Source organism: Cryptomeria japonica, chromosome 3 (assembly GCF_030272615.1).
Source record: "Cryptomeria japonica chromosome 3, Sugi_1.0, whole genome shotgun sequence".
Taxonomy (NCBI): domain Eukaryota; kingdom Viridiplantae; phylum Streptophyta; class Pinopsida; order Cupressales; family Cupressaceae; genus Cryptomeria; species Cryptomeria japonica.
In genome coordinates, this window is record NC_081407.1 from 13,310,334 (window position 1) to 13,324,808 (window position 14,475).

At 37.0% G+C, this 14,475-nt stretch overlaps 1 protein-coding gene across 3 annotated transcripts in view; it reads right to left on the reverse strand.

Moving 5' to 3' along the window:
- Positions 1-4,824: 4,824 nt before the first annotated feature.
- Positions 4,825-14,475, reverse strand: part of LOC131049113 (DUF21 domain-containing protein At2g14520) — a 101,909-nt gene continuing 92,258 nt past the window's right edge. For all 3 annotated transcript variants that reach the window (XM_057983136.2, XM_057983137.2, XM_057983135.2), the window contains 3 exons: positions 5,775-5,914; positions 5,302-5,573; positions 4,825-5,149 (listed from right to left, as the gene is read on the reverse strand). In XM_057983136.2, the coding sequence (XP_057839119.1) occupies positions 5,111-5,149; positions 5,302-5,573; positions 5,775-5,914 (451 nt within the window). In that variant the 3' untranslated portion in view covers positions 4,825-5,110. The remainder of the gene's footprint in view (positions 5,150-5,301; positions 5,574-5,774; positions 5,915-14,475) is intronic.

Consider the following 14,475-nt stretch of genomic DNA (forward strand, 5'->3'; position numbering starts at 1 on the left):
CTCAAGAATGGAGATGAGCGCGGGTGTCTTCCCTAACTGTTCTACAAGGTCATACTCAGGTTTGGTGGATGAGGAAGCAATGTTCTTGGCTGGAGCACCTTGCAAAGTGAATTTACCTCGACAGGTTGTAACATGACATTCAGAGATAGGTTCAGAAGAAGATCCAATGCCTTTTAGGACAATCTTGGGTCTTTGGGTAGAATTCTCAGGTGTTTTGTCCTTTATGATAATGGTAGAGACATAATTGTCCATCGAGATGTGATTGATAGTTGAATCATAGTTATAGGATGCTCTGGTATAGTTGATCTGATCATCTGTGGTTGCAGCTTTTCCCTTGTCATACTTTGGGAATGGTTCTTTAAACATTTCATGTTCTTGATTGGCTGAGTGTCCTTCAATCTCAATGTCACCTCTATCAATGAGATCTTGTATGATGTTCTTCAGTCGGTAACAATTTCCTACTTTATGACCCTTGCTTTTATGGAATTCACAATATTCATCATCATTCCACCAATATGGTTTGACCTTTGGTTCATATGGAAGAAAATCTGGAATTGTGATTACTTTGTTTGCCACTAGCTTCTTGAAAACTGACTCAAATGGTTCTCCCAATGGAGTGTACTTCCTTCGTGATTTGGAAGTTGTTTGAGTATTCACCTGATTGTTTGTAGAGCTTGATCTGGAAAAAATGATTTTGGGTCGTACTGAATTGGCGTCAACAACACCATCATTGACTATGTTTTTGTTTTTATTCCAAAATCTTGGCTTATCTTTTCCTTTAAAGTCATCTTTGTTTTCCTTGAATATCTTAATGACTCCTTGTTCGATTAGGACCTTTTCTGTCGCTAAACCTTTTTCAATGACGTCTTTGAAGGTAGACAAACAAGCTTTCCTTAGATCATAGCCAATGTCTTTGTTAACATTTTGGGTGAACATCTCTACCATTTGTTTTTATGGAATTTCGCAAGAGCATTTGCTGGCTAGATTTCTCCATCTTTGTAAAAATGATGCAAAAGACTCTCCCTTTTTTTGCTTGGTGTTGCACAAAGTAGTGACTGATATGTCTGTCTCTATGTTGTAGGAGAAATGTTGAATAAATGCCTCTGCTAAGTCACCCCATGACTTAATACTAGGTGGAAGTTGGGAGAACCATTCCATAGCTTGATCGCCTAAGCTCTGTGGGAATAATCTCATCAAATATGTCTCTTCTGCTGCTACCTCAATGCAAGTTGTGAAAAATTGTCTTATGTGTGCCTTAGGATCTCCTTTTCCTCTATACTTATCAGGCGTCACAAAGTGTGTAGGAAATGGAGGCATTGGAATGTTTTTGTCAAATGGATAAGGACATATGTCTCTCATTGTGTATGTTGGCTTCGGTGTATTTATGTCCTCCATTTTCTTTTGTAAGTCCTTGATTTGTTGTTCCAAATTACTCTTAGGTGGAGATCGAATTCTCGGACCATACCCCATGCTTGAGGCACCAATTGGAGGAGGAGCATGTTACATATATGGATGATATTGATCATACACACACACACGTTCATATGGAGAAGGTCTATAATGATGTTGTGTATATGGACCACTTGGTATAGATTCATGTTGAGGAAGGAAATATCTGCTTTGTCCATGTATACCATACTCTATAGGAATGTCATGAGTTTGTTCTAGTGTGTTGTCCCCAAATTTGACACGGGGTTTCCTTATGTCCAAATTTTGAGCATGCCTTTGAATATCCAATTGCTTTGGTGGTTGATCCTTAGCATTGGTATGTGATTGAGCATATTTTTCTGCATAAGACCTCGATAATGGTCTGCGAAGGTGAGTATCATATGCTTGACCATGTGTGTATGGGACCCCTGGTTTTTTAAACAAAGATGATGGTGATTCAGACACCATATGTGGTCCTATATTGCCTCCACTATTAGGCCTCCTTTGATGCATGTTGGAGTGAGTTTGTTACAAAGGTCGATTTTCCATTATTTGAGACATGTCAAAATCATGAGGGATCCTAGTTCCACTTTGTGCCATCACTTGTAGAAAATATTGTCTATCTCTCATCATTATTTCCTCAACCAATCGATTGAAATGAGGATTCATAATGGTGTCTTCCACTTCTGCTGAATGTATGGAAATGTTGTCCATATTGTCATTGTGTGTATCATTGTTGTTTGTAGTGTTCATGTGTTCAACATTCGGAATGTTTCTATAGGAATCCATGTCAAGTAATGTAGTATGATCAGAATTGAAAAAGATATCATTGTCATACTCATAGGAACTCATGTTTGCGGACTCTTGAGCCTCTTTAGCTTCTCTCCTAGATTTTTGGGAACGGGTTTCAACCATGAACTAGGTATTGACTAAGATGTGTGAGACTAGATGAAAAATGGAAAGAGTATGGAAGACCAAGAGTTGGATGGAATGTAAATGAATTTGAGGTGTACTTGCAATGTCCAAAGTGTAAGACCAAGTATGTATGTGGTAGAGTAGGTGTGGCTTCCAAAGAGATGATAGTTTCTCTTGATGAGGTAAGTTGACCTTGACTCTAAGTAAGACCAAATGAGTCCCAAAGGTGATAGACCTTGATGAGGGACCACTTAGCAAAATGTTGTTGTATGTAGTGTGTTGACAAAGCAAGATGAGGACAAGCAAGTGACCTTTTGACTCAAATTTAGACAAATGTGAATGTAATGTAAGGTGTAAAGCAATTATGGACTGTGTGAGACCCAAAGACAAGTTGAATGCTAGATGAAACCCTGGAGAAATAACCTAGGAAGCTCAAGAATTCTGAAACTGACTGTGTTTGTTTGCTGGACTGTAAAAGTTTTTCAATACTGAACATAGACGTGCCTGTATACTGCACAGACGCGATTTCCTGACACAGACATGGTTCTGTTTAACACAGACATGTTTCTGAGATTTTGTCAATGCAATGTTGATTCTGAAAACACAAACGCGTTTCTACCCTTCACAGACGCGGTTATACGACACAGACGCTATTATGTCAGACACAAATGTGTTTTTGCAAAATTTGTGCAATTTTTTCCAATTTGTGAAGTTGCTTTGTTGTGATCAAATCTGACTGTTTGATTGTTTTTTCGTGACAACAGGACACCGTGTTGATGAGGATTCAATGTTTGCAAGTGTCTAGACTCGAAAATATGACTCAAAGAAAGTGTGTTGTTCGATATAAAATTGTTTTGCATACACTTGAAGACACAAAAGACACAATGTTTTGTTGTTTGGTCTTGAATGTTTGAATGTTTAAAATAAGTCAAGCACAATTCTTATGGCTGGCCAAGACAATAGTTGTTGATCCCACATAAGGTTTTACCCCCGAGGCTACGCTATTCAGAGCGGATACTTAGATGTTTGACCCCACTGGCTCCACCCTCGGCACTCACTTCTCAGGACAGCCAAGCATCAGTCCCCACAAAAACTCCTTGTGGCGAACTTTGTATCTCTACTAAGAACCGTATGTGTGTGGGTCGCTACCAGAGGTCTGACCTCCTACCCCAACAACTAGAAGGATTTGGGCTTCTAAAACAAAAAGGTGCTAGTAAGGGCATCCGCTCATGTGGCCATACATGTGGCACTTTCAACTTTGTAAATACAAAATGCTCTCAGCTGGTAGGGGTTACGCCCTACAACTGATCAAATAAATTTGATCAAACGGGTTTATGGGGAGACATAGTGTCGGTATGAACTAATCAACACACATTATTCATAGTTTTCACCATGAATACAGTTGTTTATAGTGGTTTGGAAGAAGATGGTTTTTCTTTTGCTACCACTTGGGTCGTTCTCTCCTCACTAGTAGTCCTAATGACCACATGAGGAGACAGACCCTCTAAAGATTAAACAAAAAGAGCCTATTGCTCAAGACACAAAAGATAATGATTCAATTTTAATGCACCAATTGAAGTGTTTGCTAGTCTATGAAAACAAGGCACACAATAAAAATCCAAAACCCTTGCCAAGGTCCTACAACAAAGAGCTGTTAGTAATTTGGATGGTTTCAAATGATCACCCCTTCCTGCAAACACACAAGTTAGGTAAATTTTAGATCCAAAAGACTTTGTGAAATGGGGGTCTTCGACAACCGATTTTGCTTTCAAGACAAGCTGCACCAATTTCGTTAGCTAGATTTGAATATATTAGCTCAAAATAAACCAGATCTGAAAAACCGAATGACTAAAAACTTGAATCAATGAAAATCCAAAATGCAAAATAAGTGTACATAGACGCGGTTACCATAAACACAAACGTGACTTTTGGAAAATAATGAACTTTGAATCTGTTTTGACATGGAGGACACCTGGAAGTTGCCAAGACAATCGGAGTCCCGAGGACATTTGGAGCCCCAAGGCATCCCCAAATGAGGGGGTTGTCCTGGAAACATCCCTGGGGCATGGATAGTGAGGGTGAGGGGACATCCCCTTCAAGTCCTTGAATCCCTGGGACATCCTTGTTTTGAAGAAGGTGGGCTCACATCCCCATGGAACACTATACCATTGTCATCTTATAAATATTGAAAGACCACAACTCAATTTTTTAAGAATTATAGATTCACATTTGTAGGTACGGATCGTTTGCCAACAATGCAAATCAGTGGCTTACCATGGTACCCATTTTCTTTGTTCTTTATTGACAACTATACTAGTCATACTCTATGATAACATTTATAATTGGTAAGACATCCAACTATTAAGAGAATTAGATTAGGACATTATTTTATCATTCTTTCTTCTAAGAGGAATAGTGATTAAGACTCAAACAAGTTCAATGTCTTGTAGCACTCACTGAAAATACAACGTAAAACAGAAGGAAAACAAAAACCCGCTTATCTTTACTGGTAAGAGATATATGCTGCAATAAAAATGTCATAAAATGTTGTATAATATTCAACCCTACAATGAAATGAATATACAAATTTCTTTATGCCATTTCAAATAACTCATACTAGTTAATTACAGGTGCCTTAAATTGAGGATGGGAAGCTGACAATGAAGTAAAAGATTTTAAACTCTGGTCCAATACAAATCAATTCAAAATTTTAATATATTTGTCTCCGTTACAAAGGGCAAGCGCAAGCAGCATTTACATATCAGCGTTAAGAATCTTGAATATCAGTCTCATCAAATATCTCTTCCTGCATGCACATAAATTTGAGGAGTCATACTAATGACGAGTATTACCAATACAGAAAAACAGATTTTGCTTAAAATACCATTAACCTTATGGAATGCAATAATTGATGTTAAAGGAAAAATGTAAAGGATGAAGATATGCTTAGACAAGAACCTGCAAGAGCTCTTCAATAACATCTTCCATTGTGATTATACCTACAATCTCTTCATCCTCTGCAAGCTTTGGAAGTGAGTCATCAGCAATCTCAAGAATATCTCCAGATAAAACACGAGACCATCGTTTTGTTTTTGGTGCTTCTCTATTTAAATCACTCGCATGAGTAGCTGGAAAGCTTTTCAGCTTATTAAGTGACCTCCTATTTGAAAAAGACTTCTCCCGGACAGCTTGTGATGGACTTTTGTCAACAATGACACTCACATCTTTTCCTGGTGATGGTACAGAAGACAGACGGAGCATCTCAAATAATATTTAGCATTTATACAAATAAAATATCAGATGTTCACGACAAAATTAAGAGAAAGGCTTCATGTTACCTCTAAAACTTAAAGCTTTGATACTCATCAATTACTGAGAGTAATCAATGTCTAGTAAAATCATTTTTGAAAGTCTTAATACACAAAACACACCATTATCATGCTCGTGGATAGTCTTGCTCATTTTCTGTTCTTGCTTCTTTCCTCCAGTATACCTTACAACGACAGCCATATGGCTGTGGCCTTTTTGAAACTCATTCAAAATATCATACAGAGGCATGTTCACTGGTACCCTGAAGCTCAAAACACAACTACGAGTGTTATTCCTGCCAATAATCTATAAAGATAAAGGACTAATTCAAGCTTTCGTTGGAAATGAAGAATTTAAAATGCAAGGGTACAAACAAAATGAAAATTATATTAATGCCCACAAATAACCAAAATGTCAGATGAACCTAAGTAGCCCAGAAAAGACATATTAGAGAAAATAGTGGAAGAATTACACAGCTCAAAACCAACGATGCAGATCCATTGCACTCGTGCCCATTAAATAGGCTTACAACATGTAAACAATTAGCAGTCTGTAAAGCAACTCATGAAAGAAGACGAATAAAGAAACTAAATATCCTAATCTGTGTAAGCTATGATCCAATGTGAATATAATGCATGTCTTATTATAATATATCTAACAAGATACAAGAATATGACGGTTTGTTAAGCACAAACAGAAGTAGCTTAAACAAGAACTGAAATAGCAACAACCTCCGAAATTTAATAATAAATAAAAGCTATACGAAGACAGCAGACATTATATACAATAAGTTCGATCTCTAGTAATTTTGAAAATCCAAAGAAAAGTCAGTAGAACCTAATCTGAATTGGATCATGAAGAAATGCTCCAAATCACTATTCTCAACAAGACCAAACTTTTAAATAGTAAAACATTTCCAAATGATCAATTCCCTTTAAGATTCAATTGAAAATAGACGAAGACAGTGGAAGTAGTCCACAGAGGCAAAGTCATGTCTGAGGTGATTCGAAAACCTTTGATCTATGTTCCACAGCATTTCAACAATGGGGAGTGTTCTGGGAATGGCTGTCCAGGGGAGCATTTTTCAGGGATGGTAGAATATATATATATGAATTTTTTTTTTTTAAATATAGAGGTAATGACTGTCCTTTTGCATGCTAGTCATTTCTGCTTTTAACCGTTCACTGATATTTCAACTTGGTAACTAGGGTAACACTCATCATCATATTGTTCCAAAATTCAACTCTGGTTCTATTTTATAACTTATAACCGTCTTCCCATTAAACTCTAATATACATTTTTTAGCTTTACCGGATGCTTATAATGGGTTCAGAATTGTTCTAGATTGACCTCCCATTTGTAGGTTGCTGGTTCTATATGTGAAAGATTTAAGAAACAGTTTAGATGAAAATCTCTTAGCTGCAAGCAAACATTTATTAGATAAAACTACTTCTGCAAAGACCTGAAAATGATTTTTTTGGGGGTTAATTTGTATTTATTAAAAACGAACCTTTCAAATATGCCTGTAAATTTCGAAATCCTAGATTTAAGAAAAAAAAATTGGTGGTTGAGAGTACTATCATCTATTGATACAAAAGGCTCTGAAAAACATATTTAACAAGAAAAACAGGAACAAAGAATAAGTTTCAGAATTCAGATGCAAGAACTATTATCATTGTATTCTACTTTCAGGATGTTCTATTAATTTTCATTTCCTCTACACTAAAGTTATGATTTGCTCTAATGTGCTTATGCAGATTCAAGTGCTGAATAGTAAAGTTGCACTTGAGGTGGCCCATTTGCAAGAGCTTTTAAACCACTAGGACAATGCTCCCTGCACTGTTGCTAGAGTTCCACCTCCCCACACTTACCTTCAAAGTTGCAACCATTCAGCTAGAAGAGATCGTGTTTCCCAGTCCTGTGGCTCTCAACCCTTGAGAAACAAATTTTCTTCCTTTGTGCTTGTTGTTCCACTGAATCTAGGGGGTGAAGTCAGTTCACTAATACTATATATATATATATATATATATATATATATATATATATATATATACTGACCACAGATTTGGGTTCTTTTGTGTTTTTTTTTCAGTAAGTGATGTTGTGAATTTTATGTCATCCCTCATGATAAGTGATGACATTCCATGAATACATCTCACTATGTGTCTCATTACACAACATTCTTCTACTCTCTTCTCCTTAAAGTAACTTGCACTCTAAGAGTCATGCAAATTATTTTAAGGGGGGCCTATCACAACGCACAATCACATTTCTTTTAAAATATTTCAAAATATTTTAATCGTTTAGCAATCTGGCATCATTTAAAACCACCTAGCATGGGGCAGCTTGCTAGACTATGGGTTTTTACATCAATGGGTTTTTACATCATTTTCCATGGTTGTTCTGGAATGCAGCTTGGAGCAATCATGGTCTAATCAAAATCGTTGTATGGTCTCTAGCATAACACAACTTGCTAGCCACACATATCACAATCACATTTTTAATTTATTTGCTTTATGTTGTTTTTGCCTAGCATGTTTGTCTGCAGCCAACATGATTGTGGTGAAATTTGCAGCTGAACACATCGGTTTTATTAAGTGTTGATGTGTTTTTTATGAACATGCGAACAGATAATAAAATACCGAAAAGTATCTTATCCTCTCTTGAATAAAATCTCTCAAATGCTGAAGATTAGCTTAAGGATCACTTAAGAAGACTCCAAGGTTCATGAATGTAGGGTCACTACATGTGGATAAGAACAGTTGGTTGATGTGATTGTTGGTATCACAAGGGGACTTATGTTGGATTGTCAAATGCTTGAATCGCTGGAACTTAGATCATCCGATGTTGCAATCTGGTGATGTTTGTTGTCCTAAACTAACTTGGATTGAAAAAAAGGGCAAAAAGAAAGGGTTGAGAGGGTCTATTCTAAGGCCTGGAATGTAAGAAGATGGATGAATGATTAGCTGGAATCCTACTAGTCAAGGTCTCACCATCAACATAAACAATTTGACACAAGCTCAATGCAATCTTCTAAGGACATTTCAAAGATTTTCAAATCATTACCATCAAACATTGCTCACCATTCAAGTTAACGCATAAACAATGGACGCATAACAATTTGAAGCTAAGCTCATATCATTCCAGTTGACCACGCAAGGCACACTTACAATCAATAAGAAGCTAGTGGTATGGACAAAACGGATTCCACACGAATACATTCAACAAATTCCTCCATTCAATCTAATTTATTTATCATCTAACATGAAGATCCAACAAGAAACCATGCACATTGTAAAGAAACAACACACTTCACCATAACTTCAATGAAAATGGAGTTCATTTACAACTTAGGCAACAATTTCTGCCTTCTCCTCCTATTCTACACTAATTGCTATTCTATTCTCTATTCTATTCTCTTCCTGCTACTAACTATTCGCTATTAGCTAACTATTAACTATTAACCCTTCACAAATGAAGAGCTTGAGCTTTATATAGGGAGCTCATTTACAATGAACGACCAAGATTAAATTTCTATCTGTAAAGTTATTTCAATTTCAATTAAAGAACAAGTTATGAACTATGTATGCTATATATGGATATGAGGAATTATGTCAATGTCTAATAATTTTGATTTTTATCTGCAGGTCTGAAGGAGAGAGATCATTTAATATTTTCTATGTCTTCTCCAAATGAATTCAATTGGCATATATATCATTTAGGCAACCGGTCAATTGGTGTATTGACCGGTCATGCCTTTTAGGCATGACCGATCAATGCACCCATTGATCGGTGCCTTTACATTTATACCATTAACACAATGCTGATTATCGGTTCAAAAAACCCCCGATAGCATATTGTAATATCATAATATAATGACTGATCTATTTAATGAATCGTTTCAGATAAACATCGATGATTCAAAGTGCACGATGAATATAATCCAACCGGTGCATTTGTTAACCAATGTTTAATGCCAAATGAAGCGGCGTATTCATTAAACCCGATAACAAATATGCTCGATATAATTAAGCCCGATAACAGATGTGAATCGGTGCCAATGTTTATGCATCCGATAGCAAGTATGTATCGGCTAATTTAACCCGATAACTTAATGATAAGCAATGTTTGTACAATCCGATAATCATATGTAATATAAATCAGACATGACGCATGTAGATGAATAACAAAACAGGAAGGTTAGGAAGATCTTATCTTGCATAAGCTACCATGCATTAACACTCCCTCTTAGCTTTGGAAGATAGATAAGGCAACCTGCATCACATTTCCTTTTCATAACTAAGATAATGTCAGTCAGCAAAAATCATTTATACATGAGAAGTACCATCAAGACATATGATACAAAATAGAAGAACATCACTTGAGCATGTGACATAAAGTATTATTTTAACATGTGATAAAAGTAAGAGAATCATCACCTGATCATGTGAGAAATCACCAAAACATGTGATCTGTAAGATTCATCAAGATATCACCTAACACATGATATCAGTATTGCCTAACACGCAATACTTAAGGATAAGTCTATGAGAAAAGTTAGTTTCTCATCATATCCAAGTTGTGATAAGTGCAATAACATTTATAAATGTTTATCACAACATAGTCATGGCACATCCATGACTTACCAGAGATCCAACATGATCAATGGTTGAGATATCACCTACACGTGATATCAGTGTTGCCTAACATGCAACACAAGGATAACCATATGAGAAGTGCTAAGTTCTCATCATATCCAATTTGTGATAATGCAATAACATTTGTACAAATGTTGTATCACAACATAGTCATGGTACATCCATGACTTACCAGTGATCCAACATGATTACTGGTTTGACTATCATAAGATCGTCACCTTATGATGTCTACATACAAGTGTTTAGTATCTGAGAGATCGTCACCTCTTAGATATGAACACAGGTGGCAAGAAGCCAAGAGATAGTCCAAACATGACAAAGAAGTTTACACCTTAAACATCTTAAATATATGTAAGTATAGATTACAAAGCAGATTATCTTTCTATCATACCTAAACCCTTTCTGAAGTGATCAACCTTCACTCTGGAAAGTGGTTTGGTCAGAATATCTGCAGTCTGATCTCCTATACACACATATTCTAACTTTATCACATTCCTGTCAACCATATCTCGTACATAGTGATATGGAATCTCAATATGTTTGGACCTGTCATGAAATACTGGATTTACAGAAAGTTTTATATAGCTTTGATTATCACACTGAATGACTGTAGGTTTCATAGGTTCTCCAAATAATCCCACGAGCAATTTCCTTAGCCATACTGCTTCTCGGGCAGCCATTGAAGCTGCAATATATTCAGCCTCTGTGGAACTCTGAGCTACTGAAGATTGTTTTCTGCTGATCCAGGATATCATGGCTGACCCTAAATTGAAACAGCACCCTGAAGTGCTCTTTCTGTCAATCACACTGCCAGCCCAATCTGAATCTGTAAATCCATGTAGATCTATGTCAACCTTTTCATATTTGAAACCAAGCTTTAGGGTACCTTGTAGATATCTCATTATATGCTTTACTGCAACTAGGTGTATCTCCTTAGGTTCACACATGAACTGACTTAAGGCATTAACAGCATAGCAGATATCTGGCCTTGTATTTACTAGATACATCAGGGACCCAATCATCTGCCTGTATTGAGTGGGGTCAGTAGGTCTTGATTCTGCTACTGCTTCTTTAAGTTTATGGAAGTTGGTTTCCATAGGAGAGGTCATGGGTCTGCAGTTTAGCATTCCAAATCTTGTCAATATGTCCAAGGTGTACTTCCCTTGGTTCAGTACAATATTACCAGAATTCTGCCATACTTCCAATCCTAGGAAGTAATGAAGAAGCCCCAAGTCTATCCTAGGAAGTAATGAAGAAGCCCCAAGTCTTTCATATCAAATTCTGTGAATAGATCTTTCTTGCATTGATCTATTAGGTGATCATCTCCTGTAATTAATAAGTCATCAACATATAAAATTAATATTAACATATCACCTTTATTTCTTTTGAGGTAGAGATTAGGATCTGCATCATTCTTAGAGAAACCCAGCTTTGAGAGATAGGTGTCAATTCTTTCATACCAAACTCTGGGAGCCTATTTGAGCCCATAAAGAGCTTTCTTGAGTCTACACACATGAGACTTTGCATCATGAATTCAAACCCTTCAGGTTGCTCTAAGTAGACTTCTTCCACGATCTCACCATTTAGGAATGCTGTCTTAACATCCATCTGATGTACCTTCCACCCCTTTGCTGCTGCAATGGCTAGGACAGCTCTTACTGATGTGTACCTGGCAACAAGTGCAAATGTTTCTTCGTAATCTATTCCTTCCTTCTGTGAGAACCCTCTAGCTACAAATCTGGCCTTGTGTTTTTCAATACTGCCATCTGTAGCATGCTTGATTTTAAACAACCATTTAGAAGACACGACAGACTTCTTGGTTGGCCTAGGAACAATCTTCCAAACATCATTCTTCATAATGGACTGATATTCTTCAGTCATGGCATCTATCCATACTTGATGTTTGAGTGCATCTGAAACATTGTTAGGTTCAGCTTTAGAGAGATCATTCATAAGTGCAACATAGTTGATGAATTTATTAGGCCTCTTGCTTTCCCTGAAGGAGCAGCGAACTTCTGAGCTTCTGCTATAGTTTTGGTGGCCCATAGTGGTCTTTTCTTGCGATTATCTATAGGTGGGTCTTGTGTTTCACTTATAGTTTCCTCAAGATACTCCCTCTGAAGCTCAGGAGTAGGTTCTTCTTCTAGGTTAGGAGTAGGATTATGAATTTCAGGTTCTATTGTATTTTGGGCCCTTTTGAAGGCTAAGTCTTCTTCGAAGATTACATCCCTACTGAGTTCAATATTTCTCTGCCCTTGTACATAGATTCTGTAGGCTTTAGAAGTTTCACTGTATCCTACAAGTATTCCCCTTTTTCCAGAGGGTTCTAGTTTTAGTCTTTTCTCTTTAGGTACATGAATATAGACCGGACACCCAAATATCCTAAGATGGCTGATATCTGGTTTTGTCTTGGTAAAGACTTCCTCAGGAGTTTTATCTTCAAGGTGTGAATGAGGACATCTATTTTGTATGTACATAGCAGTGTTAGTTGCTTCTGCCCAAAGGTTCAAGTTTAGATTTTGATCTAGTATCATGGCTTTGGCAACTTCTACTATGGTCCTATTTTTCCTTTCAGCTACTCCATTTTGTTGTGGATTATAAGGTATTGTCAACTCCCTCTTAATCCCAGAATTTCTACAAAAGTCTTTAAATAGTTCTGATGTGTATTCCCCCCCATTGTCAGTTCTTAAGGTTTTAATTTTGTTTTCAGAGAGATTTTCTGTTAATGTTTTAAACTCTTTGAACCTACTTAGGATCTCTTCTGATTCTTTACATGTCAGAAAGTAGATCCACGTCTTCCTAGAGTAGTCATCAACAAAAATTACATAGTACAAAAATCCCCCTAGCGAGGGTATGGACATAGGTCCACATACATCAGAATGAATTAACTCCAAAACTTTGCTAGTTTTCCTAGTACTATTCTGAAATGCATTTTTGGTATTTTTACCTAAGGCACACCCTTTGCATGCCTCTGAATGATATTGCTTCAACTTAGGTAGACCTGTGACAAGGTTTCCCATGGTTGACAAAGCTCTATAATTCAGATGGCCTAATCTCCTGTGCCATACTTCATTTGCATTAGTTGCTTCATGGATCAATGCTAGATTGGGCTCTGTACATAGCTCATACAAATAGCCTTGTCTTCGACCAATGACCTTAGCGTCTTTGATGGAGGATCTCTTTGGCCAAGCCAACACCTTGTTTTCCATGAAGGTCACTCTGTATCCTTGATCTTCTAGTGCTGATATGGAGATTAGATTTCTTTTGATGCCTGGAACATATAGTACTTCTTCAAGTCGTAGTGACATGCCTGACTTCAGTTTGATGGTGCAGGTTCCAATTCCTCTGACTAGATGTGAAGAATCGTCTCCGATGGTTACTTCCTCATCATCTTTCTCTATCATGGAGTCTAGTATTTCTCTAAAGCCGGTGATGTGTCTGGATGAACCACTGTCGATCACCCATGAGTTAGATTTGTTTGAAGTATGGCTTGTAAGTGCTAAGTAGAGGACATAGTTCTCGGAGTCATTTTCTTTTCTAGATTTCTTCACTTTTGCAAATGTGGCTTGCTTCCCTTTCTCCGAACAATTTGCAACATAGTGTCCGAATTTGTCACACCTATAACATTGAACATGTGATAGGTCTTTCTTAGAAGTGTTCTTGCCTTGTTTAGCTTTTCTTTTCCTGAATTGCTTCTTTTTGTACTTTTTATTGATGTTTGTATTTAGGACTTGCAAGTCTTCATCTATATTCTTCTGTTTTATTCCTACCTTGTTCAATCGGGATTCTTCTTGTAGACAGTCATCTCTTAGTCTTTCAAACTTAGGATATTTAGACCTTGCACTGATGCCTTGGACGAATGTGCTCCATCCACTAGGCAACCCATCTAAAGAAATGAGTGTTAGTTCTTTGCCTTGGATCTCGTAGTCCAGAGTTGCAAGTTCATCTTTTAGAACTGATATCCGCATGAAGTAGGCGTTGATTGTCTCCCCTTTGTTCATGGTGATATGATTTATTTCTCGTTTTAGTGCTAGAGTACGACTTGCATTTGATATCTCAAATGTCTTTTCAAGTGCCTTGAACATTTTATAAGCCGTCTCCTGCTTTCTAATGATGGGCATTATATTATTTCTTACCCCATCCACTATTATTTTAATAGCCTTAT